The 25,532-nt window shown below is 44.7% G+C and overlaps 1 protein-coding gene across 4 annotated transcripts; it reads left to right on the forward strand.

The window, feature by feature from the left end:
• The first annotated feature begins 791 nt into the window (after positions 1 to 791).
• tmem176l.4 (transmembrane protein 176l.4) lies at positions 792 to 11,012 on the forward strand. 4 transcript variants are annotated; one of them, XM_084336011.1, is made up of 7 exons: positions 792 to 921; positions 2,744 to 2,943; positions 3,097 to 3,207; positions 3,477 to 3,533; positions 3,961 to 4,236; positions 4,759 to 4,881; positions 10,665 to 11,012. In XM_084336011.1, exons 2-7 carry the CDS (start codon positions 2,767 to 2,769, stop codon positions 10,737 to 10,739), a joined length of 819 nt encoding a protein of 272 aa, XP_084192137.1. In that variant the 5' UTR covers positions 792 to 921; positions 2,744 to 2,766; the 3' UTR covers positions 10,740 to 11,012. The 4 variants fall into 4 exon arrangements, with proteins under 4 accessions (XP_084192137.1, XP_084192138.1, XP_084192135.1 ...); XM_084336012.1 differs by having other exon boundaries at positions 830 to 895; XM_084336009.1 differs by lacking the exon at positions 792 to 921 and adding an exon at positions 1,382 to 1,509.
• Positions 11,013 to 25,532: the final 14,520 nt, after the last annotated feature.

The raw sequence follows: 25,532 nt of genomic DNA on the forward strand, positions 1-25,532 counted from the left end.
AAACGTTGTTGAAAGACAACCGGGAGGACCCAGAATCAGTAACATCGTGTCTGCACCTTCCTTTGTCAAATGACTAACTACAACCTGTTTCATAGGTTGAACATATCTCTGCTATCAGGTGCCATATCCTGGTACCTGTAACATTTGCATTAATAACTAACTAACACCAATTCCCGAGTTGAAAGTGACAGAGGCTATGAGGGAGGGAAAGTGGGGGCACATGGTAAGTATATTGTCCTTTTGCTTTCCCAGATTAAATCCGGTCATCACAATTTGGATATAATTTGTAATTAGCATTTTTCTCCTAATTTAATTTAATAATAAAAAAAAAAAAGTGCAATTAATTTATTTAGCTCAAATTTGATTGACAATCACAATAGATGTGACCGTGATCTGTTAATGCAAAAAAAGTGATAGTAAATGTGGGGAATTGGTGATTGTGCACCTTCTTTTTATAAAATATTTTACATTTATTTAACCAGCTAAAATGCTTGAGATCAAGGATCTCTTTTACGAGCAAGACCTGACCAAAATGGCAGCAATACAAATAATAAACCAAGTTACAACATACAGGACAAAACACAGACAGATGTAGCATCAGAATTATGTATCAATGCATTTGCAAACTCCCAATTCAGTAGGTAGTTGTCCTTAAAACTACTGTACCACCTCACATACTAAACTGTGTATACAATGGCCGGCACCCAGAACTGAAATGGTTAACGTGAGCTGTGAGCACTTCAGACCGATGGGAGGGAGGAGGTACTTACAGGAACCGCAACCGTTTCCTCCTTCCTTATCCTACAATGTGTTGAAACAGAATTGGCATTCAGTAGTCACACATATACCATACCATCCACCGCTGGTAAACCAGGGGACCCGCACTGCGATCCAGGTGAGCGACCAAACAGGCTGAAACAGGTGAGTGACTTGTCGAGCCGCAGAGTCAGCCGGATCGGCTGTAGTCGTTCCTCTTCACTTGATCTCATGTGGGAGTTGAATAGTTGAAATGTATTGTTGTGATTGTTTACCAATGCTAACGATAAATATTGCTATTACAAAATGTTGGAGCCAAATGTATGATTTTGTTTACTTTGTAAATAATTGTATAGGTCTATAGTCTATATTTCATATATTTCATACATGGCCTATAGAAGCACTTAAAATGCCATAATCCATATAATCACTGTTAGTGCCAAATGTATGGTTGTGAAATTATTATTATTATTATTATCGGTATGAATGAAGTCATGACTTATATACATAATGGGTTTTGTGATCATGTATTGTTGTAATTATTATATTTTTGATAAGCTAATTAGGGAGATGCCAATTGAGATGCATGTGGCTAATTTGGGGAAACAGGCATCAGGTGTTTAAAATGGGCTGGCCGTCACACAGCCAGTGTTCTAAGAATGTTTGGTATGTGGCGACACGGTTTTTTGACCGCTGCAGAGCAGCCTATGTTTTGATTGTTTTGATTCTACAATATGATTTCGCCGTCAAACGGTAAGATAAACATTTCCTATGGTTCATTGTGGGGATTATTGGAATCCGAAGATCTATATGGAAAATATGAAAGGAAAATAAATGTCTCATACAAAATCCGATCTCCCGAGTGCTGCTATCTGAGCGCGTCAACCAAGCGCATACCAGTAGATCCAGAAGGTGCATTTACGTTGTATAAGGATTGCACCTTTACAAAATAATATACAATGAATAACTTGTTATTAACCACAAACCAATTTTTTTTACCAATTTGTTTAAGACGGTTCATGAGAGCGAGCTTTTTGTGTGTGGATGTGGGCACAGGAAGTGTGTAGGCTACTCTGGTCTTTGAAGTTTGCTTGTTTTTTGGTTGCATTACTTTGTCTGTATCAAATATCAACAATTGATCAGTCGTCCAAAAACCAATGCAAACTGTGATGGAGGAAAGTACACGCACAAAAGTACAGGTACACGCACAAAAGTACACACACAAAAGTACACACACAACAGGGAAGTCAGAGCGATGTGAGCAAACCTGTTTGTCAGCGTCAAACCAGCATCATTATATTTCAATGTTTTTGTAGGAGGGGCCTCTAGAACAGATCATGTTCTCCTCTGACCAGCAAAACTGTTGTACTCCTTCCTCTGTCTTACTCGGAATACTCAAAAGCACACAGTAGCTCTGTATACTATAGGGATTCAAATTTTTCCACTTGTCCCTTTAATTGACTGTAATCATAACTTTCTACCTCAAACTATCCCCATATACCCATATAACTCTGTATGACACAATAATACTCTATATACCGTATACACTGTATATTTATCGACATATGTCTGACTATACCTACATATATTTGTATTTACATACCAGTATACATACCTGTATATCTGTTTATATCCCTTACAGTACCTATACTCTTACTAGTTATACAACTGGGGAGTATGGCTTACTACCATAGTGTTTTTATATCTGTACCACTGTACATAATAATACTGTAGTGTACTACAGTACATATATCAGATTAGCATATTTACTCAGTAGTACTCATTTATATATATTCCATTTTAATTGCTTGTACATTGTATATTGTTAATGTACTTTACTGTTACCTTGCACTCTGGTTAGATGTCAACTTATTTTCATTGTACTGTATTTGTGCTGTATGACGACAATACATTTTAATAAAATCTAATCTAATCAAATTCAAACAATTCCGGACAGAAAAGCAACTGCGTCTATTTAATTTTACAGGTGTTTCCCCGGGAGTGATTAGGATGTCAATAACGGTGACCAAGAGTGAGGGAGTGACTGTGTTGACCATGGCAGCCAACACTAAAAGTGCATGGCCCCCTGTGTGTCAGATCCTCGGGGCCCTATGCTACAATCCGCTCTGCTGCTCTGTGTCTCAGAATCTGAGGAGACTGCAAACCACTTCTCAGTCAGTTCTTGGGGTGACTGAATTTTACACAAATGCTAAATAAAAATAAAGTAATTCAATGGATCAATAAAATATTGATTAAAACAGTGGAATATAATATAATAAACATTTTACAATATATAATATTTTTTTTCCCATTTGTAAGTATTTTCTCCATCTTTTACAGACTATACAGATCATGCTGGGCCTGCTCAACATTGGACTTGGCGGAGTCCTCATAAGCAATTACCCCGGGCCATGGAGCTGGTCCGGGGTTCCTTATTGGCTTGGGGGTGTGGTTAGTAATGTTTATGTGCTCAAAATGTGCATGATGATAACACATTTATGTAATTTTAGCTTATGATAGCTTAAGACATCATAGATGATGTTTTTACAAATGCATCATGTAGTCCCTCAAAACCTTAGTATATAATATAAAATATTAAGATCTTTGTATGAGAGAGCCACTTGGCACGATTGCAGGTTGTCTGCTGTGTCATTTACTATATACCTGTACAGTATTTATGTTAGATTTTTTGTTTACTGTTCTTTCTGACCTCTCTCCAGTACATTGCTGTTGGCATCGTGTGCATCCTGGCTGGGAGATTCCCTAGTGTCTGTTTGGTGAGCTACTGCGTAATATAATATCGCTGCTGGTGGGACAAAACCTTGTAACTCATTTTTTTTTTTTTTTTATCAACTCAGTAGATCATCCTCCATGTGTGTGTGGTTTTACAAAGTCTACACGATGGGAAAGCATTAAACCAATTATCTGTCTAAACCTCGTAACTCTATTCGCCCTCAAATCTGTGTTCGTTTTTTTCATCTGCTGAAAAGTTAGGTTTTTGGAGTTACGAGGTTTTGTCCCGTCAGCAGCGATATAATATAATATTATATAATATAACATAACAATATAACATAACACAATATAACATAACATAACATAAGTTAACATAATATTGACTGAAGTCAACATGTGTGGTGTGAAGCATGTGTTGTGGAATCAGTGTCAGCAGAATAAAGTATTATTTCAATTAATTTCTCACTTCAGGTTGGCATCAATGTGCTCATGAACATGGCTGGCGTTGTGTTTGCCATCACTGGCATTGTGATGTACTCCATAGACCTAGGATCTGGACATTCTTATTGGGATTGCGATATGAATGATTACGATAATGATTACGGCTATGGCTATCGTAGACAATACAATGACCACTACGGCTACAGGCAGATGACGACAGTAATGCCCAGTGAGGAGAAGATGAGGCTTGAGAGACTCGCGCAGGAGTACGTGGAGAAATGCAACAGTATTAAACACATTGTTGTGGTGAGTATGCCTCTGGAATGGGCCGTGATCTAGCCTACTGTTATGTCCCGATACCACTTTTTCTTTTAGACAAGTACTGTACATGTACTTACATTTGGGTACTTGCTGATTCTGAGTACCGATATGAGTACTTATTGTAATAATAACATTACAAGTTCTGACTTTGAAAGCGTGTTTTATTTTCATCAGATGTTGCTCACTTTCTGACTGTAACAAGTCAAATATACAACATGACGCTGACATTTTAGGTTACATGAATATAACATAATAATACATATAATTAAAAAGAAATTACATTCAAATGTGTGTTTTCCTGAACAAGCATAGTATCGGAGTAGTTTTACGAGTACATGAGCACAGTGTTGGACCCGATATCAAGTCATCCTTAATGTTAACCTACTTCATTTTACCTTGTGGTTCAATAATGACATTTGCAATTCTATGATGTTCTCATCTCTTAAATGCCTACAAAACTGTACTTGAATTTTAATTGTAATTCACCCAATGTTTCCCTGTCCTCAGGTGCTGAAGATGACTCTCGATGTCGTGTTGCTCATCCTGGCCATCCTCCAGCTGTGTGTGACCATCAGTTCCATTGTCATGGGGATCAAGACTCTGAGGAAACACACAAAGGAACCAGAAGGGGTATGAATTATAACAACACACACACACACACACACACACACACACACACACACACGCACACACCTCTCGCTCTGTTCCCTCTGCCTCTGCCATGGACATTGATTCCCCTGCTCTTTTTGTCTCTCTGTTCTCTCTCTCCTCTCTCCCTCCCAGTTATGTCCCCCTGTTAGTTTAGTTGTTTAGCTGTTCTATGTATTATGTTTCTCTGTTTAGGTTTAATGTTTCCATGTTTCTCTTGTCTAGGTTCAGTTCTTTGTATTATGTTTTGTGTTACATTCTAGGTCATGTCGTATTGATGTAATCATCCCAGGTGTGTCTCGTTTCTCATTTGCCCCAATGTATTTCAGTCCCTGTTTTCTGTTCAATCCTCGTGGTGTCATTGTCTCCCATCTAGTGTCTTAAGTCATCTGTCTACTATTTATATGAAAGTGGATCTGATGATTATGATTTGATAAAAAAAAGTATAAAAGTATAATATCTTTTTGGGTCAACGACCGGCCCACTACTAGGCTGGGACAGCGGCCCATTGGTACTGACTGACACTGGGCTGGCCCAATCACATATCTTACTAAGCACCCCCCCCCCCCGCCAGTCGTGCAGGTACATGACTGAGAGGGGGGCTGGTACATGACTGAGAGAAGGCTGTGGTACATGACTGAGAGGGGGCTGGTATACAGGACTGAGAGGGGGGCTGGTACATGACTGAGAGAAGGCAGTGGTACATGACTGAGAGGGGGCTGGTATACAGGACTGAGAGGGGGGCTGGTATACATGACTGAGAGGGGGCTGGCTGGTACATGACTGAGGCCCCGTTTAGACGAGCGTTTTGTGAACAGAAACCGCAAAAGTCAACTTGCGGTTTCACTTTTAATTTTACGTTTAGACAAGCGTTTTGGGATGGAATTCTGCGTGCAGACGACGCTGTAACGACTCGAGACGACGGAGCCCCACTGTCACACGATTGGCGCATATGTCACATGACGTGCTGTGAAGACCCGCCCTACTCTGCCTCTGATTCGCAGACTGTGGATGGGGAATGTGATTGCACCAAAGCAGAGTCACTCACAGACAGTGGGTCCACTCACGCCGCGGGACAGATTCTTGTGTATTTAACCCTTTCACTGCCACACGACAGCCGGTTGTGTGATAGTAAAGGGTTAACCTTCTGTCGTGTGGCAGTGAAAGGGTTAAAAGTACTGCCAATGTAGCCTTCAGGTGATCTCCGTTGATATAAGTCAGACATACTTGCTTTGTTTACGTCTCGGCTACTGGCGCATACCTGCTACCTGTGACGTAAGCAGTACGCGCGACCAGAGCCGTGACAACCCTTTCGTCATCGTTTTAACAGATTTATACGGTTTGACAGTTTAGACGAAAGCGCAAAGCTTTTGCGTTTCTAGGAATTCCACCCTGGAAGGTAGTCTCACTTTTTTGCGGTTTCACCCCGTAGAAACGCCGTTTCCGTATAAACGAAAGGCACATCCGTAAAAAAAATTTTGCGGATTCACCTGCTAGCGTTTCCGTCTAACCGGGGCCTGAGAGGGGGCTGGCTGGTACATGACTGAGAGGGGGCTGGTACATGATTGAGAGGGGGCTGGTACCATGTATTGGTACTGACTAACACTGGGCTGGCCCAATCACATCTCTTACTAAGCACCCCCCGCCAGTCGTGTGGTACATGACTGAGAGGGGGGCTGGTACATGACTGAGATGGGGCTGTGGTACATGACTGCGAGGGGGCTGTGGTACATGACTGAGAGGGGGCTGTGGTACATGACTGAGATGGGGCTGTGGTACATGACTGAGAGGGGGCTGGTACATGACTGAGAGGGGGCTGGTATACAGGACTGAGAGGGGGCTGGTACATGACTGAAAGGGGACTGGTATACAGGACTGAGAGGGGCTGGTACTGAGAGGAGGCTGGTACATGACTGAGAGGGGGCTGGTACATGACTGAGAGGGGGCTGGCTGGTACATGACTGAGAGGGGGCTGGTACCATGTATTGTGCATCATTGTAGGTCAAACCATTAAAAAGTTAATTTCCACAGCAGCCATTTTGGATTTTGGTCACTCACAAATTTCCCCCGCCTTTTTAAAAAAATACACCCTGGCTAAATTTGTTTATTAACCCTCCTAGATGACAAATCCATTGAGAAACGAAGTGCCACAGATGACCCAACTACTAGGTCCTTATCGTATCATCATAATATTATTTAAAAAATCATTAGGATAAGGGTTCCCTTGATAAAGATGCATGAAAAGGCTGTATAATATACAACACCTGTAGCTCAACTGCAAAAACAGCTTTTTTTATTTGATTAGATTTGTATTAGGAAATTAAAAACACATCATAAAAACAAATTATTTTGACCAATTTGTTTTCCTGAGGATATCACCTAAAAGCATTCATTAAAACTAGGGATGCTCGATATTGGCTTTTTTTACCGATACCGATATACCGATATTGTCCAACTCTTAATTTCCGATACCGATATCAACCGATATCAACCGATACCAATATATGCAGGGTTCCCCCCCCCCCCCCCCAAAAAATTGAAGTAATTCAGGTAATTAACATTACATATCTCTTGTTGTGGAATTAACACAACATTATGCATACTTTTGACAATAAATAAAATCAGAATTTGTTCTTACTTGCTTGCCTGGGTAAATAAAGGTTATAGAAATGTGGGGGGGGGGGAAAGTACATTTTTTTTTGAAAACTGATACCGATATTTTCCGATATCACATTTTAATGCCGATATCGGCCGATAATATCGGTAGGCCGATGGGCGGCTACGTGGCGTAGTGGGCAAGGCGCTCGCCACGAATGCAGAGACGCTGGGCTCGCCTGTTCGAGCCCAGCCCTCCACATTGCTTTCAGTTTAGCTGGTCGTTCATACTAATACACATTGGCCGTATTAGGGGGTGGGAAACTGATGGGGATCGGGCGTTGTGGACAGCGACTCCTACAGGTCGGTTGGTGCGCCTGCGCACTAGAATCAGGAAGTGTCGGGGGCAGCGTGAGCCTCCTACGCGTTACTCCTCGCCACTGAGAGATCGAGCTGCGCAGGTGAAAAGATGCGACTGCTGTTACCTCAAGTACCGGAGGGGACTTGTGCTATGTATGACTTAGTCCACATTGCAGCCGGCTTGTGGGAGGCAAGAAACAGCGTTCGTGACAGGGGAGGGTTGAATTGGATGATACGAAATTGGGATGGGAGAAAATATAGAAAAATGGGAGAAAAAAGTGGATCAAAAAAAAATCGGTAGGCCGATAATATCGGACATCCCTAATTAAAACACTTATTTCCAAGGTGGTCCTCGATGGAAGACATAAAAACACAGCACATATAGCCTACTCAACTGCAAAAATGTATGCCTACTTATGTATTAGCCTACAGGGAAAAACACATTCACAACAGGCAGCAAAGTTTATTTTCAGCCAAGTATGGTAGGTAACTATTAGGATATGGTATGGATTACTTACTCTTATAACTTATTACTATCTGTGGTAGCTCTAGTCTCCACCTACACAAATTGTTTTTGTGCTGTCCATTGATCATGCACCTTCACATGGTAGGCACATTAAACGATAACGCCAACATTTTGGGAAATTAGCTTATTTAACATCTTCCCTGGAGTTAGACAAGAAGATACATACCTTTTTTGTCTCTGTGCGTGCATTTAGCTTTGGGAACAGACGCTCCGTTAGCATAGCTTAGCTTCATCACTGGAAGTGAGGCCGATCCGGAGCCTTACAGTGTATAGTTTGATTGATTGATTGAAAAGTTTATTAACAGATTGCAGAATACACTCCAAATACAACTCCAAAACGTTCATGTAAACATGTTGTGACCTGTGTATTCACCACGTGGAGAAATAAAAAATAATTGAATTAGACAACCACTACTACTACCAGTGATTTCAACGTGACGGCGTGTTTGTTTACATTCTCATTCATTCAAAAGATCCGAACCGATTGAAGTTTATGGATACCATGACTTGAAATCCTCTTACCTTGACGATTAAAAGCCTCCCCAATTTAGAAAACAGTAATCCAATGGCTGGTATTGATAATATACTACTAACGCTCGGAGCTAACCAGCAACCGGACACTCAAGCAGATAACGAGAGCAATGACTTCCTTTCTGGGGGGTTTCAAAATAAAAGAGCGACGTCTATAGCAGCGGAAAACGTTTATTTTGTACATTATCTAACGTTAACACGAACCTAAACTAACGTTACAACTAACCTAAAGTTAGTTTAGGTTTGTGTTAACGTTAGATAATGTACAAAATAAACGTTTTCCGCTGCTATAAACGTCGCATTTTTATTTTGACAACCCCAGAAAGGAAGTCATTATATATGCTTTACGATCCTGGTCTGTGTTAGCTCCGGTTAGCTCAGAGCGTCCGGTATATAACAATACCAGCCATTGGATTACTGTTTTCTAAATTGGGGAGGCTTTTAATCGTCAAGGTAAGAGGATTTCAAGTCATGGTATCCATAAACTTCAATCGGTTCGGATCTTTTGAATGAATGAGAATGTAAACAAACACGCCGTCACGTTGAAATCACTGGCTGCGCTCATACAGTAGTGGTTGGGCAAAAAAATAGTTCCAAGTATATTTGCTTATAAAACGTAATTGTCTAATTCAATTATTTTTTATTTCTCCACGTGGTGAATACACAGGTCACAACATGTTTACATGAACGTTTTGGAGTTGTATTTGGAGTGTATTCTGCAATCTGTTAATAAACTTTTCAATCAATCAATCAAACTATACACTGTAAGGCTCCGGATCGGCCTCACTTCCAGTGATGAAGCTAAGCTATGCTAACGGAGCGTCTGTTCCCAAAGCTAAATGCACGCACAGAGACAAAAAAGGTATGTATCTTCTTGTCTAACTCCAGGGAAGATGTTAAATAAGCTAATTTCCCAAAATGTTGGCGTTATCCTTTAACTGTAGGTCAAACTCCCCAAACAAACAAGCACACCATTGATTTAATTGCCATATAAATCACATACAAAGATCTAACTATTACTCCTCTCTGAACATGAATATAAAACAAGAAGGTGATCTATGTAAACCTTATGCAATATTCATCATTGATATTTGAATACTTGAAATCTGTATGAACTAGTTAGTATCAAATGAAATAAGATGGAACAGCTCCATGCATTCATTGAATAAACAACTATTTGCTCATTGCCAGTATGGTATTGTTTAAATTGTACAGCTTTTTGCACATCTTTGTCAGGGAATTCCAACAATTCTGGACCTGAATGTACCAGTTAATTGTAATCATCGCTCTCTCCTTATGTCTAATCAAGCCAGGTTGTGGAGGAGAGAGCCAGGGATGAACAGGCTATAGACTACTTTGCCCATCCTGAGCCTGCTATGATGCAGATGTTTTTACATCACCACCCAAAACAATATTCAGCCAAGAGTGAGTGAGTACATTGGTCCACTTGCACTGGTACACTTGTCCATGGCACTTACTACTACCCAGCTTTGTAGTGGTTTGGGGGAATAGTACAGTAGGTACGCATATTTAAGGGGACCGCAAGGATGGTGTACTGGTGGGTGGTGTCCGACCGATTATGGTAGGCCGGTCTGGGCCAAAAATTCCAGGGCCGATTTTTGGTCCCAGTCCAGCCCTGCTCACAAGACCAACAAATGTTGATTGAGGCGCGCAATTTGAAATGTATGTTTACGGTTTTAAGGTTTAAAATATAATTAGGAATGTAAAGTACTCAAGTTTTGTTCTCTGCCAGCAGAAGAGCTGCAAGGGTGTGGAGTATTACAACCCACTGCTGGAGGAGGTCACCGCCACTAATCCTGCTGCTTAAGAGATCCAATATATTTTCATGGTATATAAAAGTGTGGTTACATTACTTAATCATATATATAATAATATCTCTATTTCACCAGACATTTGAATGACTTTGGGTGAGTGAATGTTCATAGATATGAATTCAACACAAAAACAGTTATTTTCTACACAATTCTGGTTTTACTGTATGTGTACTATGTGCAGAAAATTAAGAATCAACCTCTAATTGTTAAAAATGCAAGCTTGTGAATAAAGTTTTTAGTACTCTGTAAATAAAAATAAATCTGCATGGAAATTGTGTGGAAATTCTTTCATTCTGTAAAGTGTTTCATTAGTGAGCTAATCCCTTCATTCTGTAAACAAGTGTTTCATTAGTGAGCTAATCCCTTCATTCTGTAAACAAGTGTTTCATTAGTGAGCTAATCCCTTCATTCTGTAAACAAGTGTTTTATTAGCCTCTTATCCACCCGGCACATTTAGCATAAAACGCCTGTCGATTGCATACCCGAAGTAAATTGGTCACTATTCTTGAACTATGCATGAGTCTGGTGTCTTTTGAAAGGAAACATTCTTCAGATCACTCAGTGCTAATAGTCAGGGAATATTATCAGATATTTGGCCAATCTTGGAATAAATTCCTTACCAAGAAATGTCTTCACCAATGTGTCTGTAAAGGTGTCTAATAACACATATAAAAAGATTTAAATTCAACTCCCATAGGAAAACCTGTGACAGCTGCTGAAAGTTAGGGTACGTGGAACCTTATCTGTGAACGATTTTAAATGTTTCTTTTTGCCTTAACCTGTTCCACCCCAGGTGAAAATCTGCATAAAATGTATACCTAGGTAAATGGAATATTGCTCCACTTCTACAAGGGCTATTTGCATATTCTTGGTATCTAGGTACATCTATGGACCTCAGTGAATGTATTCTCAGTGTCAGAAATAGTATGTCTATTACTAGGCTTGCTTAAATTGTGATGAAACAAAGGAAAATATGAATTATGATTTTTCTTTTCATCTTTGACAGTGAATAACACCATGATAATAATGACCAGACTTAAAAGCCTGCCACTGACCTCGTTCAGTACCCTCTTGAGATCATGTGTACAAAAGATCTAAGGAAATTAATAAAGGGAAGATGATAAACCAAAGGTTCTGTATATACAGTACTGAATTCTCCCATCCGGACCAATGCAATTTGAAATATTATTATAGAATATATGCTTATACATTACCTTATTATAGCCAATTCGCACATTTCTATATATATATACATATAGTATCTTTCAAATGCCCGAGTTCAATTTGGATTTAGTATCACCAGGCGTGCATAATAACAGATATTTACTGTAATCGACTGTACTTTTTTATTTCCCCCACAGTGTAACCGTTTTGAAACTAATTTCAGATCTAATTGTTTACATGCTAACAATAGTGAGGAGAAACTGACTGCGTTTCAAACGTTACCTTTTGTGGCTTATTATCGCGAATCATAACAATTATTGATATGATTAATTCTGTTAGGGTTTGAAACCGACCTCAACAGCACGGCACAGACAGGTAGTTCAGAGTTAGCCAAATACTAGGGCGTATTTATTTACAGAGTCAAAAAGAGTCAAGTAACAATTCTGAACAACAAAAAAGGAGACTGCCTTCGGCAGATCCTCTTGGTGTTAGAGGTGGGGAATCGGCGTTGACGCCGTTGCGGCTCTGCAGATACTCCCAGCTTCAACTCGAGGTGGAAACGGAGAGAGAGAGATCAACAACAGTCCAACAGTACACAGAGGCAGTGCAGTTCCTTCCTCCCTTAGCTGAGTCCAGAACAAAACAAAATGGTACGTCTTCAGTGTTTATCCAAAACACACAATTTAGCTGAGTCCAGTACAAACAAAAACAATACTCTTCAGTGTTATCCAAAACACACAATTTAGCTGAGTCCAGTGCAAACAAAAACGATACTCTTCAGTGTTTATCTTAAACACACAATTTAGCGGAGTCCAGTGCAAACAAAAACTATACTCTTCAGTGTTATCCAAACACACAAAAACAGATAATCCAAAAAGGGTTTGGTTCCAACTCACCAAAGCGCAAACGCGTAAAGCGGGCAACGAGGCGCAGCTCCAAACGGAGGAAACAGGGTATTCACTAGCGGCAATCCAAAGATGTCCTGGAGGGAAAGTAGACGAGGCACAACAACGGGGGGAAAGCAGGCAGAAGCAGTAGTATTCAAAACGACCCAACATCGATTTAACGAAGGTCCCAGTATAAGAAGCCTCTGGGGCGCTAATCACAAACTATGACAGGTGCGTGCTGGAATTGGTACTTGCTCCAGAAGCGTGTGGCGGGGAATGCACCAATCAACACAGTACCTTAAAGGAGCGTGTGGCAGGGAACGAACCAATCCTCACAGTACCCCCCCCCCCACGGGAGCCACCCGGCGACCAGCCCGACCCGGCTCGTGCGGATGGGCACGATGGAAGTCGGTGATCAGGCCGGGGTCCATGATGAGCTGGCGGGAGACCCAGCTCCATTCCTCCGGGCCGTATCCCTCCCAGTCCACCAGGTACTGGAACCCCCGACCCCGCCGTCGAACGCCCATCAACCGGCGGACCTGCCACTGGGGGTGTCCGTCCACCATCTCGGGAGGAGGCGGGTCCGGAGCAGGAGGCATCAGGGGACTGAGAGAGACAGGCTTAACCCGGGACACATGGAAAACGGGGTGAATGCGCATGGACGCAGGAAGCTTAAGACTCACCGCCGCCGGACTGAGCACCTTCAGAACCTCAAAAGGACAGACGAACCGGGGGTTAAGGATCTTGGCCGAGGACCGAAGTGGAAGGTGGTACCCAGGGTGGTACGTCGGCGCAGGGACCCGGCGCCAGTCAGCCCCACGACTGGCGCGCTCCGATGACTGGAGCAGCGCAGTCCTGGCGATCTCCCAGACCCGACGTCACCGGTCGAGATGCTCCTGTACGGAGGGAACTGCCACCTCCGACTCCTTAGCAGGGAAAAGAGGGGGTTGGTAGCCCAGGGATATTTCAAAAGGTGAGAGGCCGGTGGCGGAACTGACCATGGAGTACTCGACCCAGGGAAGGAAACGGCTCCAAGAAGCGGGTTTCTCGGCAGCCACACACCGAAGAGCTGACTCCACGCTCTGGTTCATCCTCTCCGTTTGTCCGTTAGTCTGGGGATGATAACCAGAGGAAAGACTGACCGTTGCCCCCAATCCCTTGCAAAAAGCCCGCCATACCTGGGAAGTGAACTGGGGCCCCCGGTCCGAGACGACGTCCTGGGGAAACCCATGGAGGCGGAACACGTGGCGTGTCAGGAGGTCCGCCGTCTCGGCCGCCGAGGGAAGCTTGGGAAGGGCCACGAGGTGAACCCCCTTGCTGAATCGATCCACCACGGTCAGTAGGCACGTGTTCCCCTGGGAAGAAGGAAGTCCTGTGACGAAGTCCAACGCCACATGGGACCAAGGGCGGCTCGGAATGGGAAGCGGCTGCAATAGCCCGGAGGGTGCCTGGTGGGAGGCCTTGCTGCGTGCGCAGACCGCGCAGGCCAGTACGAACTCCTTGACGTCGTTCCTCATGGTGGGCCACCAGAATCGACGAGCCAGGAAGGAGAACGTGCGATGAACGCCTGGGTGGCAGGCGAACCGGCTGGTATGGCCCCACTGGAGGACCCGGGACCGGACTGAGTCGGGGACGAAGAGGCGATGAACCGGTACATTGCCTGGAGCGCGATGGAAGCGTAGGGCACGCCTTACCACCCCCTCGATGCCCAAGGTGACCACTCCCACCACCTTGGCCTCTGGGAGGATGGGAGTCGGGTCCTCAGTGGTTGGAGCCCCCTTGGAGTGTAACCGGGACAGGGAGTCGGCCTTCGTGTTGCGGGAACCAGGGCGAAACGTCAGCGAGAAGTCGAACCGACTGAGGAAGCTGGCCCATCTTGCCTGCCGGCCATTGAGGCGCTTGGAAGCACGGATGTACGTCAAGTTCTTGTGGTCCGTCCAAATGGTGAATGGCTCCTCGGCCCCCTCCAGCCAATGACACCACTCCTCCAAGGCAGCCACAACCGCCAGCAGCTCCCGATTGCCGATGTCATAGTTCCTCTCAGCAGGGAGGAAACGACGTGAGTAGAAGGCGCACGGATGTACCTTCTGGTCCGTTGCCGACCGCTGAGATAAGATAGCCCCTAGTCCGGTATCCGAGGCGTCCACCTCTACGATGAACTGTCTCTTGGGGTCTGGATGGAGCAAGACTGGGGCGGTAGTGAACCTCTTCTTGAGGGAGCGGAACGCAGCACCCGCTGCTGGGGACCAGTCGAACGGCAGGGCGGGACAGGTTAGCCTGGTAAGTGGTTCCGCCACCTGGCTGTAGTTCCGGATGAATCTTCGGTAGAAGTTGGCGAACCCGAGGAAGCTCTGTAACTCCTTCCGAGAGGTGGGTTCCGGCCACTCCTCCACGGCCCGGATCTTGCGAGGGTCAGCTCGGGTCAAGCCTCTCTCCACGATGAAGCCCAGGTACTCGACAGAGTCGGAGTGAAATCGCCACTTCTCTGCCTTGACGAAGAGCAGATTGTGGAGGAGGCGCTCCAGCACACGGCGGACATGCTGGATGTGTTCCTCGAGGGTCTTGGAGAAGATGAGGATGTCGTCTAGGTATACCACCACAAACTCCTCCAGCATGTCACGAAGGACGTCGTTCATGAGCGCCTGGAATACCGCCGGAGCGTTGGTGAGGCCGAACGGCATTACCAGGTACTCGTAGTGGCCCCTGGGAGTCTTGAAGGCGGTCTTCCACTCATCGCCCTCTCGGATACGGACCAGATGGTAGGCACTCCGTGGGTCCAGCTTGGTAAAGACGGTAGCCTGGGTGAGAGGCTCGAAGGTGGAGTTCATGAGAGGAAGAGGGTACTTGTTCTTAATGGTGATCTCGTTGAGCTGGCGATAGTCGATGCAGGGTCGAAGGTCTCCGTCCTTCTTCCCAACAAAGAAGAAACCGGCCGCCACAGGGGAGGAGGAAGGCCGAATGAGGCCTGCTTCCAAGGACTCAGAGATATATCGATCCATCGCTGCCTTCTCAGGCACGGTCAGACTGTAGAGGCGGCTGCCGGGAAGGGGAGCCCCTGAGCGAAGGTCGATGGCACAGTCGTAAGGCCGGTGAGGCGGAAGGGCCTGAGCCCGGGACTTACTGAAAACCTCCTCGAGGTCGTGGTACTCGGGGGGGGGGGTATAGTCGAGAGGTCCGGAGGCGGCTCACAAAGGGGGCTCCGGGGCGAGGGACAGGACGCCGCCTGAAGACACTGGGCATGACAGGCGGAGCTCCACCCCCTGATGGTACCGGAGGACCAGGCGATGTGGGGCTCATGCAGCGCGAGCCAGGGCCTGCCCAGGACTACTGGGACAAGAGGGGATCTGGTGATGAAAAACTGGAGTCTCTCAACGTGGTTACCAGCAATGGTGAGAAGGACTGGACAGGTGCATTGAGTGATGTCAGTCAGGCGGTGTTGGTCCAACGCGAACACATCCAAGGGTCTCACGAGGTCCTCTAGCGGAATGTTGGCCTGGGTAGCAAACTCGAAATCCAGGAAACTCTCGTCAGCACCCGAGTCGATGAGTGCCTCCACCGTCACCCGTTGGTCCGCCCAGGCCAGGGTGACGCTCATCAGACGACTAGGTGGTGCAAGGTTCTGGGAACGAGAAAAACGGCTCACCAGGATCTCCCGGGGTCCCGGCGAGCCTGGTCTTTTGGCCGGGTGGGGCAGTTGGAGATACGGTGCCCATCCCGGCCGCAGTAGAGGCAAAGGCCGGACCTGAACCTGGCCTCTCGTTCAGCCGGGCTAAGGTGTGAGCGTCCCAGCTGCATGGGTTCCTCCTCGGGCACCGAACGGGAGGGGAAGGAACCACCAGTTGTGGTGGAAGCAGGACGGACCGCAGTACCGTCACGAGTGCGGGGGGTCTGGGGAACCTCTGGAGGTCCCAGTCGGGCTCTCTCACGCCTTCTCTCCCGGAGGCGTCCGTCGATGCGAATGGCGAGGCTGAATAGGTCCTCGAGGGACTCAGGTTCCTCACGGGTCGCGAGCTGGTCCCTTACAGCGTCGTTGAGCCCCCTCATGAAGGTGAGACGAAGCGCTTGGTCGTTCCAACCGCTCTCCGTTGCCGCCAGTCTGAACTCCAGCCCGTAGTCGGTGACCCCGCCACTGCCCTGCCGGAAAGTGCCCAACCGAGCTCCTGGGTCCTGGCCACGGGCTGGGTGGTGGAAAACCCTGCGGAGCTCTGCCACGAAGTCTGGGTAGGAAAAACAGAAATCAGCCCCCATTGCCCAGGAGGCAGTAACCCACTGTGCTGCCCGGCCTGAGAGCAGGTTAGTCATGTAAGCCACTCGGGCTCCCTCTGAAGTGAATCGGCTGGGTTGATGAAGAAAAACCAACTCACATTGCATGATGAATGTGGCACAATCCTCGAAGTTACCATTGAACAACCGTGGTTCGGAGAGACGGGGCTCCCGAGGTGTGGGATCGGGAGGCGCGGGGCCTGCCACGGCTGCGGGTGGTGCTCTGGCCGAGACTCCTGAAGCAGGTGGGGTTACAAGCAGGGCGTTAAATGCTTCACTCAGAGTTTGCAATTGGTGAAGAATATCAGCCTGCTGATTACCCTGGGCTGTCTGCAGGGTAGCCAGAGAGCCAAGGGACTCCTGAAAAGGCAGGACCTGGGCTCGGAGCTCCTGTACAGCAGCCGCAGCCGCACCTAACTGTAGGCTGTGGTCGTTGGTTAATTCAATCTGGACCGCCAACGCGGTTCTGACTCTGTCTGTGTCGGCTGAGGTCGTCATCGTCCGGTCGTAATGTTAGGGTTTGAAACCGACCTCAACAGCACGGCACAGACAGGTAGTTTAGAGTTAGCCAAATACTAGGGCGTATTTATTTACAGAGTCAAAAAGAGTCAAGTAACAATTCTGAACAACAAAAAAGGAGACTGCCTTCGGCAGAGTTATCTGCGGCTCTGCAGATCCTCTTGGTGTTAGAGGTGGGGAATCGGCGTTGACACCGTTGCGGCTCTGCAGATACTCCCAGCTTCAACTCGAGGTGGAAACGGAGAGAGAGAGAGATCAACAACAGTCCAACAGTACACAGAGGCAGTGCAGTTCCTTCCTCCCTTAGCTGAGTCCAGAACAAAACAAAATGGTACTTCTTCAGTGTTTATCCAAAACACACAATTTAGCTGAGTCCAGTACAAACAAAAACGATACTCTTCAGTGTTATCCAAAACACACAATTTAGCTGAGTCCAGTGCAAACAAAAATGATACTCTTCAGTGTTTATCTTAAACACACAATTTAGCGGAGTCCAGTGCAAACAAAAATGATACTCTTCAGTGTTATCCAAACACACAAAAACAGATAATCCAAAAAGGGTTTGGTTCCAACTCACCAAAGCGCAAACGCGTAAAGCGGGCAACGAGGCGCAGCTCCAAACGGAGGAAACAGGGTATTCACCAGCGGCAATCCAAAGATGTCCTGGAGGGAAAGTAGACGAGGCACAACAACGGGGGGAAAGCAGGCAGAAGCAGTAGTATTCAAAACGACCCGACATCGATTGAAAGAAGGTCCCAGTATAAGAAGCCTCTGGGGCGCTAATCACAAACTATGACAGGTGCGTGCTGGAATTGGTACTTGCTCCAGAAGCGTGTGGCGGGGAATGCACCAATCAACACAGTACCTTAAAGGAGCGTGTGGCGGGGAACGAACCAATCCTCACACATTCAGAACGCTGAACTTTGAACCACCATAGTATGTGACAGGAAGTGTAGATCGGAGAAATTTCAACGCTGGCCGGCGTCTCTACTTTTCGTAGCTCCATTTCTGCAGACCCCTCTCTGATTGGTTGAGCCCATTTGAGCGAAGCCCCTCTCTGATTGGTTTAGCTCGTCACGCGGTAAAAGGCGGATGTAATGTTATCATATCAAGAAGAAATGTACTACCAGATTCGCGTATAACGTTATTTCGCGTGACTTCGCGGTTTATTCATAACGTTATGCACATTTCACAACACAGCCAGCTGTCAGAAACTGTACATTGTAACGTTATATAACATTATATTATTATAACACGTTATGTTATTCCGCGGTTTATTCACATAACGTTATTTCACGTGACAAGTTCAACACAGCCCAGCTGTCAGAAACTGTTTAGATCACTGTTTAGTGTTTACACTCCCCACTTACTGTAACTGTACCATGTTCGCATATATCCTCATCTCATGCACCTTGTTGTGTATCCTGTTTATTTTTCCTCATTATTATATTCAGAGTTAATTATATTGTTTACACTGTCTTTCTTCTATTATAACCCTGCCCATTTGATGTTCCCAAATCATATTCAGAAAGTATCACAGAGACTTCTATTGACCAAGGAATTAGTTATTATTAGTAAGACACAACATTTCCGTAGCAATCCGAGGTGACATTGACCACCAGACTCTTACTCTTAAGGCATTAACTGGGTTAATTAATATAAATGTTATATTGTAACTGTCTAGTTACACATTGGTTCCGAAACATGTATGTTCCAGGCTGCAATTAAAACTTTGAATCTGAAAGAGCTCTGGTCAGCGAAGCCGGGATGCGAGCGATTATTATTGGTTTTTAATGACAAACCAATTACATAATCCAACATATGTGTAAAGGCACACACAACATATTCCAGTTAACGGTATATTTTTTTAATGATTTGTTATGGCGTAATCAATACTTCCATGCGTATAAATTGCGTTTGCGACCTCCATGTTTTAGGGTATTCATCAGAAAACTCGGTTCCGGGATTCGGCTCCCATCCGTCGACCAAGAACTGTGGGTTTTCAGCCTCTCTCTCTGGAGCTTAATGGAGTTTCGAAGCTAGAGGAGCTTGTCGCGGCTCATGCGCATGCGCGCACTCGCCCAATCAGAGAGGGGTCTGCAGAAATGGGCTCAACCAATCAGACAGGGGTCTGCAGAAATGGGCTCAACCAATCAGAGAGGGGTCTGCAGAAATGGAGCTACGAAAAGTAGAGACGCCGCTGGCCGACAGCTATGAATCTCCTCTACAAAATGGCCGCAAAAAAACTACAATTCCCATAGTTCAAAATTTCCATTTCCGGTTCCGGGTCGGATAGAGGTTCCCAAACTTTTCAGGCCAGGGCCCAGAAAATAAGGCGTCAGAGAGCCGCGGCCCAATGGACATCGTCAGGCTTTTTTTTTAATTTTTTTTGCCATGTGACCGATTTTTTAAGCCAAATATCACTTCAATCCTATTAAGTTAGTTCAAGTTAGTTATTCATTTATATGTGCTATTTATGAGAGGGCTAACTTGTTGCAAAATAATAATGATAATAATAATAGCCTCATTAAAATACTATTGTTGCTTCGGTTGTTTTCAGCGTTTTATGTGCATAATCTGTTATTTAGTTTGAAATGTTCGTTGAAATAAGTAGATTTTTCGTTTTTGTTTATTTATTAAGTTAATATAAAACCATATAGTCACATTTTAGAATACAATAGAATATAATTTTAGAATACAACTAGAAACACTGTCCTGGCCTGCTTCTAAGTTCAGTGGCCTGACAAAAAAAAATGAAAAAAAATAAATAAAAAAAATAAAAAATATATCATCTCACGGCCCACCCGTGGCTGCTCGCGGCCCACCTTTGGGTCGCGACCCCGACTTTGGGAACCACTAATCGCAAATAGAAAACTTACAACGATATAAGGACACTTTTAACCTATTGCTAACCTATTGCCAACCTAACGTTTTACATTCTACATGCTTTTGTGACATAGTAGTGATGTTAATACTTGAAAATGGTTGATTTTAAAATCGCTAATTATTTTCATCACTCATATGCCTATATGATCATAACGTCAAAAGGGGTCGGTACCGACCCTGTGGGGGGGAACAGGCACCTTGTGAGGTGTCAAACTAGGGTTTTTTCATGATTCTGAATTGATTGCAAACATTTACTTTGCACTTACAGTAAAGCACTCCTTGGTGGAAAAACGGCCAGCCCACCTTTCCCGATCATCGCCAACCCTTTTTTTTTGTGAAAATAAATATGGCTGGGTGCATGTAAATTAAAAAGTAGCTTTATTAGTTTATTCACGTACTTCCCATGGTAACTACTCATTGTTTACTGCTGGTAACTGTTGTAGTTGGTTGGCAGTTGGCACTGCTAAGGCGAGGAAGGCACTCCAGCGAGTGATTAAAACTGCTCAGTACATCTCTGGAGCAGCCTTCCCCTCACTACAGGGCCCCGTTCCCCGTACCTGGTTCAACTAAGTCGATCAAGATGTCATTATCCAGATTCAGTTAACCCGATGTTTGAAGCCGGGATTTTCCTGTTCCTCGAAGGTGGATTCAGTCTCGTTAACTCGATTCAGACTTGAGACCCAGGCTAAATGCGCGCGGCCGCTTCAGTTGAAAAGCCAGCACGTATCGATGGCAGAGATCCTGATTCTCTAACGGCATTGATTGATTAATTGATTTAAAACTTTATTGACAGATTGCAATACGGCTCAATCGCCTCGCCGACAAGTTAAATGCGTTATCTATAGGCTAATTTTAAGTCCCTCATTACCTCAATCAATCAGATTATATTTCTTTAAACTTGCCTGCTGGATTGAATAATCAAATGAGATCTTGCTAGCGAAAATAATTAGTTAAACTGTTATACAGAATTACGATACGGCTCTCTTACCCATTGATTGATGTGTGGTCGATCTTTTACTTATCTCCACTGTGGTCTAACGGGTTGTTCTTTTGACTTTCACGCAGACGACCGGGTCATTCCTTCTTTTTGCAATATAGGAATAATTCAATTTGGTGCACGTTGAGAGCTATATAAAGAATGACATCCTCAATGCATGTAGATTTATAATATTTTAACTTAAACCAGGCTACTTTGGCATATAATCATTAATATTATATTCAAAAAAATTATATTGGAAACACAGGGTTTCGAACACCGGTTGCTGGGTTGGCAGGCTTGAGCACTACCGCTGAGCCACTGTGCCAGATGGGATAAATTCATTGTTTATACATTAATGAACGAGAGACCCGTGTTTAGAATATTCTTTATTTTGAATGAAGTTTTATTTCTTTATCCTCATTCATTAATGTGACGTCAACGGCTCATTCAATTTCTCAAATCCGTCAAACAGCGCATCTCATCAGACATCTTAATCCCAGTTACAATTAAAATAACCACATAAATGTGTACATCGCACCGAGCGAGCGCCACGGTATATATAACGTGCATTATTTAGGACAAAGTGAATTTAGTATCAGCATTTTGGGTCTATTTTACATTTCAAAAGCCCCCTCTGGAAGAATGGAGCACAAAAACGTAATTCAGAATAGTATAATGCAGATCGTAGACTGTGGGAATAATTTCAGGAAACGGGCTGTCACTTCTTTGCGGGGGCGTGGCGATGGTTGATCCGGCTAACTTGAACTTAAACCCTGCTTTCGACCAGGCTCAAACTTTTGGATCTGTTGTCATGGTGATCTGGACAATCCAGGTACGGGGAGCCGGAAAGTCCGGCTTAAGTCAGACTTCACCGAAAGTTATCCGGCTAACTCAGTTATCCAGGTACGGGGAACGGGGCCCAGGACATTTACTCTACCAGGGCCACCAGGAGAGCACATAACATAATTAAGGACAGTACACACCCCCAACACAGACTCTTCAACCTCCTGCCATCAGGCAGTCGATATAGGAGTCTGAAAGAGCCAGAACTACGAGACTGACAAACAGTTTCTACCCACAGGCCATCAGACTCATGAATGCCAGCACCTCCACCACAGTGTAGGTTAGTATATTAGGACAAGTGCATGACAGTAAGGTTAGTTAGGGTTATATTTTCAACAACAAAAAAAGATTATAATAGATTTTTTTTTAATGGTGTGGCACCTCAGGGGCAACTGAGATTTCAGCAGGGGCACGTGCCCCTGGTGCCCCAGTGGTAAAGTCTGTGGCTAAACATGCTCCGCATTGCGCTCAGCTGATCATGGAGGGGGTGGCAGGGGTTCTCAAGGATAGCGTACAACTTCCTCCTCGTCCTCCCCTCTGCCACCACCTCCAGACTGTCCAGGTCAGCTCCCAACACAGAGCTCGCTTTCTTAACCAGTTTATTTATTTTGTCTGTGTTGGTGTTGCCCCCCCAGCATACAGTACCACAGCAAGAGGGCACTAGCCACCACAGACTGGTAGAACATCTGCAGCAGTTTGCTGCAGACATTGAGGGGGGGCAGACTATGGCCATCCAGGTAGGGGACAGGGGGGCATGAGGGGCTGAGGGGGGCCAGCAAGTGGGGGGAGATGGGGGGGGGGGGCAGGCTGTGGCCATCTGAGGTAGGGGGTGGGGAACATGACCGGGGGGACCTGGCTGCCCTGCTCATGGGGGTTGTTTGATCAAACCTATTGAAGAACTGGTTCAGCTCGTTTGCCCCCCCACCCCGCCTACCCATCCCCCCCACCCCACCCACCTAACCACCTCCAATGTACAGTTCCCCATCCACCCCCCACCCCACCCCACCCCACCTACCCAACCCCCCCCCCCCCACCCCACCTCCTCCAATGTACAGTTTCTTCCTCAAATGTATATAGTATACTCTCTTTTTTAGACAATTTTTGTATCACAAACAGTACTGTATTTGTAAATCTGGTATGTCATAAATGTATAGATGTAGCAGTACTGTCTATCTGTATGTCATGTGTCATATATGTTATGATGAATTGCAAATGGGGGACCCTGATATAAACAAGATGAAAGTCTTTCTCTGGTCTGCATCCCCTTAACAATTGTGTGTATTGAGCTGTACTGTATTGTACCCATTCTGCAATCTGTTAATACAATTTTCAATCAATTCAATCAATCAATAAATGCCCGTTCCAGGGTCCCCTCAACAGCATCATTTTGCTGCTTATAGCCGGTTATCCTCCTAAACCCCCCCACACCTCCTTTGAGCTTGGCAGTCACACTCAGAAGATCATTGTGGTCTTTGATGGCTATAGAAGCTCTATGTTCTCACGGAAGGCAGCGGCCAGGCTGATCAAACCGGAGACTCTACCTCCAACACATGGTGCAGCTGCACTGCATTCGCTCCGTGCCTATCTCCAAACCTGGGACTGGATACTGCTGCAGAGCATGTCTTTGGACCCCAGTGACTATGGATGGATGGTAGGTGTTCATGGTTATGAGCCAGTTCCAACACTAGACCCCATGGCTCCTGAGCAGCTACTCCGGTTCACAAGCTGTAATTGTAATAGAGATTGCAGCAACCGGCGGTGCAGCTGCAAGAATAATGGTAATGGAGTGTATCTCAGCATGCGGAAATTGTAAAGGCATTACTGTACAATGTACATGATGTATTGTATTCCTGATGGTGTACAACAGGGGTGTCAAACAAATGTTCACAAAGGGCCACATCAGCATTATGGTTGCCCTCAAAGGGCCAAAGACAGTATAAATGTAAATATAATGTAATGTAAAATAAATGTAACTACTCCTTTACATATTGTTAAATAACTGTTTCTGTATTCATTACTTCTATTATATTACATCAAGTTACAAATATTACACATTGTGATAGGAAAATCAAAATTTTTTGTATTTGCTTTTCTGTTTGTCTGTTCTATATTTCTATATCTTTTTTTGTAAATTCTAGGTTTGCATTTTTGCCCTCCACCCCCAGTATGCGGTATCCTGTCTCTTTGCATTTAAACCGTCTCTTTTCAGCTACACCTTGTAAACTGAAGTGAGACTGTGCACAGATAATACATTTAGCTTATCTTCTATCCTTGAATCAAGTAATCATTATTTCACAGATTAACAGGGTCATTGTTAGCTAAAATCCCACGACAATATGCATTTGCATAGATAGATATTATTGTACCTGCCCCTACACACATACAGTACACCAGGGCTATTCAACTGGCGGCCCGCGGGCCAGATCCGGCCCGCGGGATGATTCTGACCGGCCCGCCAAAGATTACATGATGATAAAAAAAATAAAAAAAAATAAAAAATAAATATTTTTTTTTAATATTTTTTTTTTTACTTTTTTCTTTTCATGTCAACGTTAACACGCACAATTGAGCCAAAAGTCACTAAATTAATGACAGATTTCATTGATAAATTGAGGGAAAACTTTGCAAGTCGATTTGATGAATTTGACATGTCCAGAGAATTGATGCATTTTGTGAGCAACCCATTTGCCAATGTAGCCGCTATTTCCACAAAAGGACAAGAGTTCCTTGCATCACTTCACATTGATGAAGGTCTCCTGCAACTTGAAATAATTGACATGCAAGCATCATCTGCTCTGAAGCAGGCACTTGAGAATGAATCCACCACAACATTTTGGATAAAGTGTATTCATGTCAAGACATTCCCCAAAATAAAAACGCTGGCAATATCTGTGCTAACAATGTTTGGCTCAACATACACCTGTGAATCCAGTTTCTCTCACATGAATGCCATTAAAACAAGCAACGTGCCTCCTTGACAAATGAGCATTTGCATCACTGTTTGCGGGTAGCCCTCACTTCCTATGAACCCTCTTTCTCTGCCATTGCCCAGTCAAATAAGTGCAATCGCTCTCATTAGATGTGTCTATGTAGGCTAGGCCTGTCGATCTGCCCCCCACCCCCCTGATGTTTGAGAGTTAAGAGTGGACAATAAGTGCTAATAAGATGCTGTGATTTGCTGTTGTTGCACAGACATGAAGCACTTTTTCATAAGCTCAGCTGCACTATAAATGTGTTTTTTGTTC

Source organism: Notolepis coatsorum (genome assembly GCF_963971535.1).
Source record: "Notolepis coatsorum genome assembly, chromosome: 19".
In the NCBI taxonomy this organism is placed as follows: Eukaryota; Metazoa; Chordata; class Actinopteri; order Aulopiformes; family Paralepididae; genus Notolepis; species Notolepis coatsorum.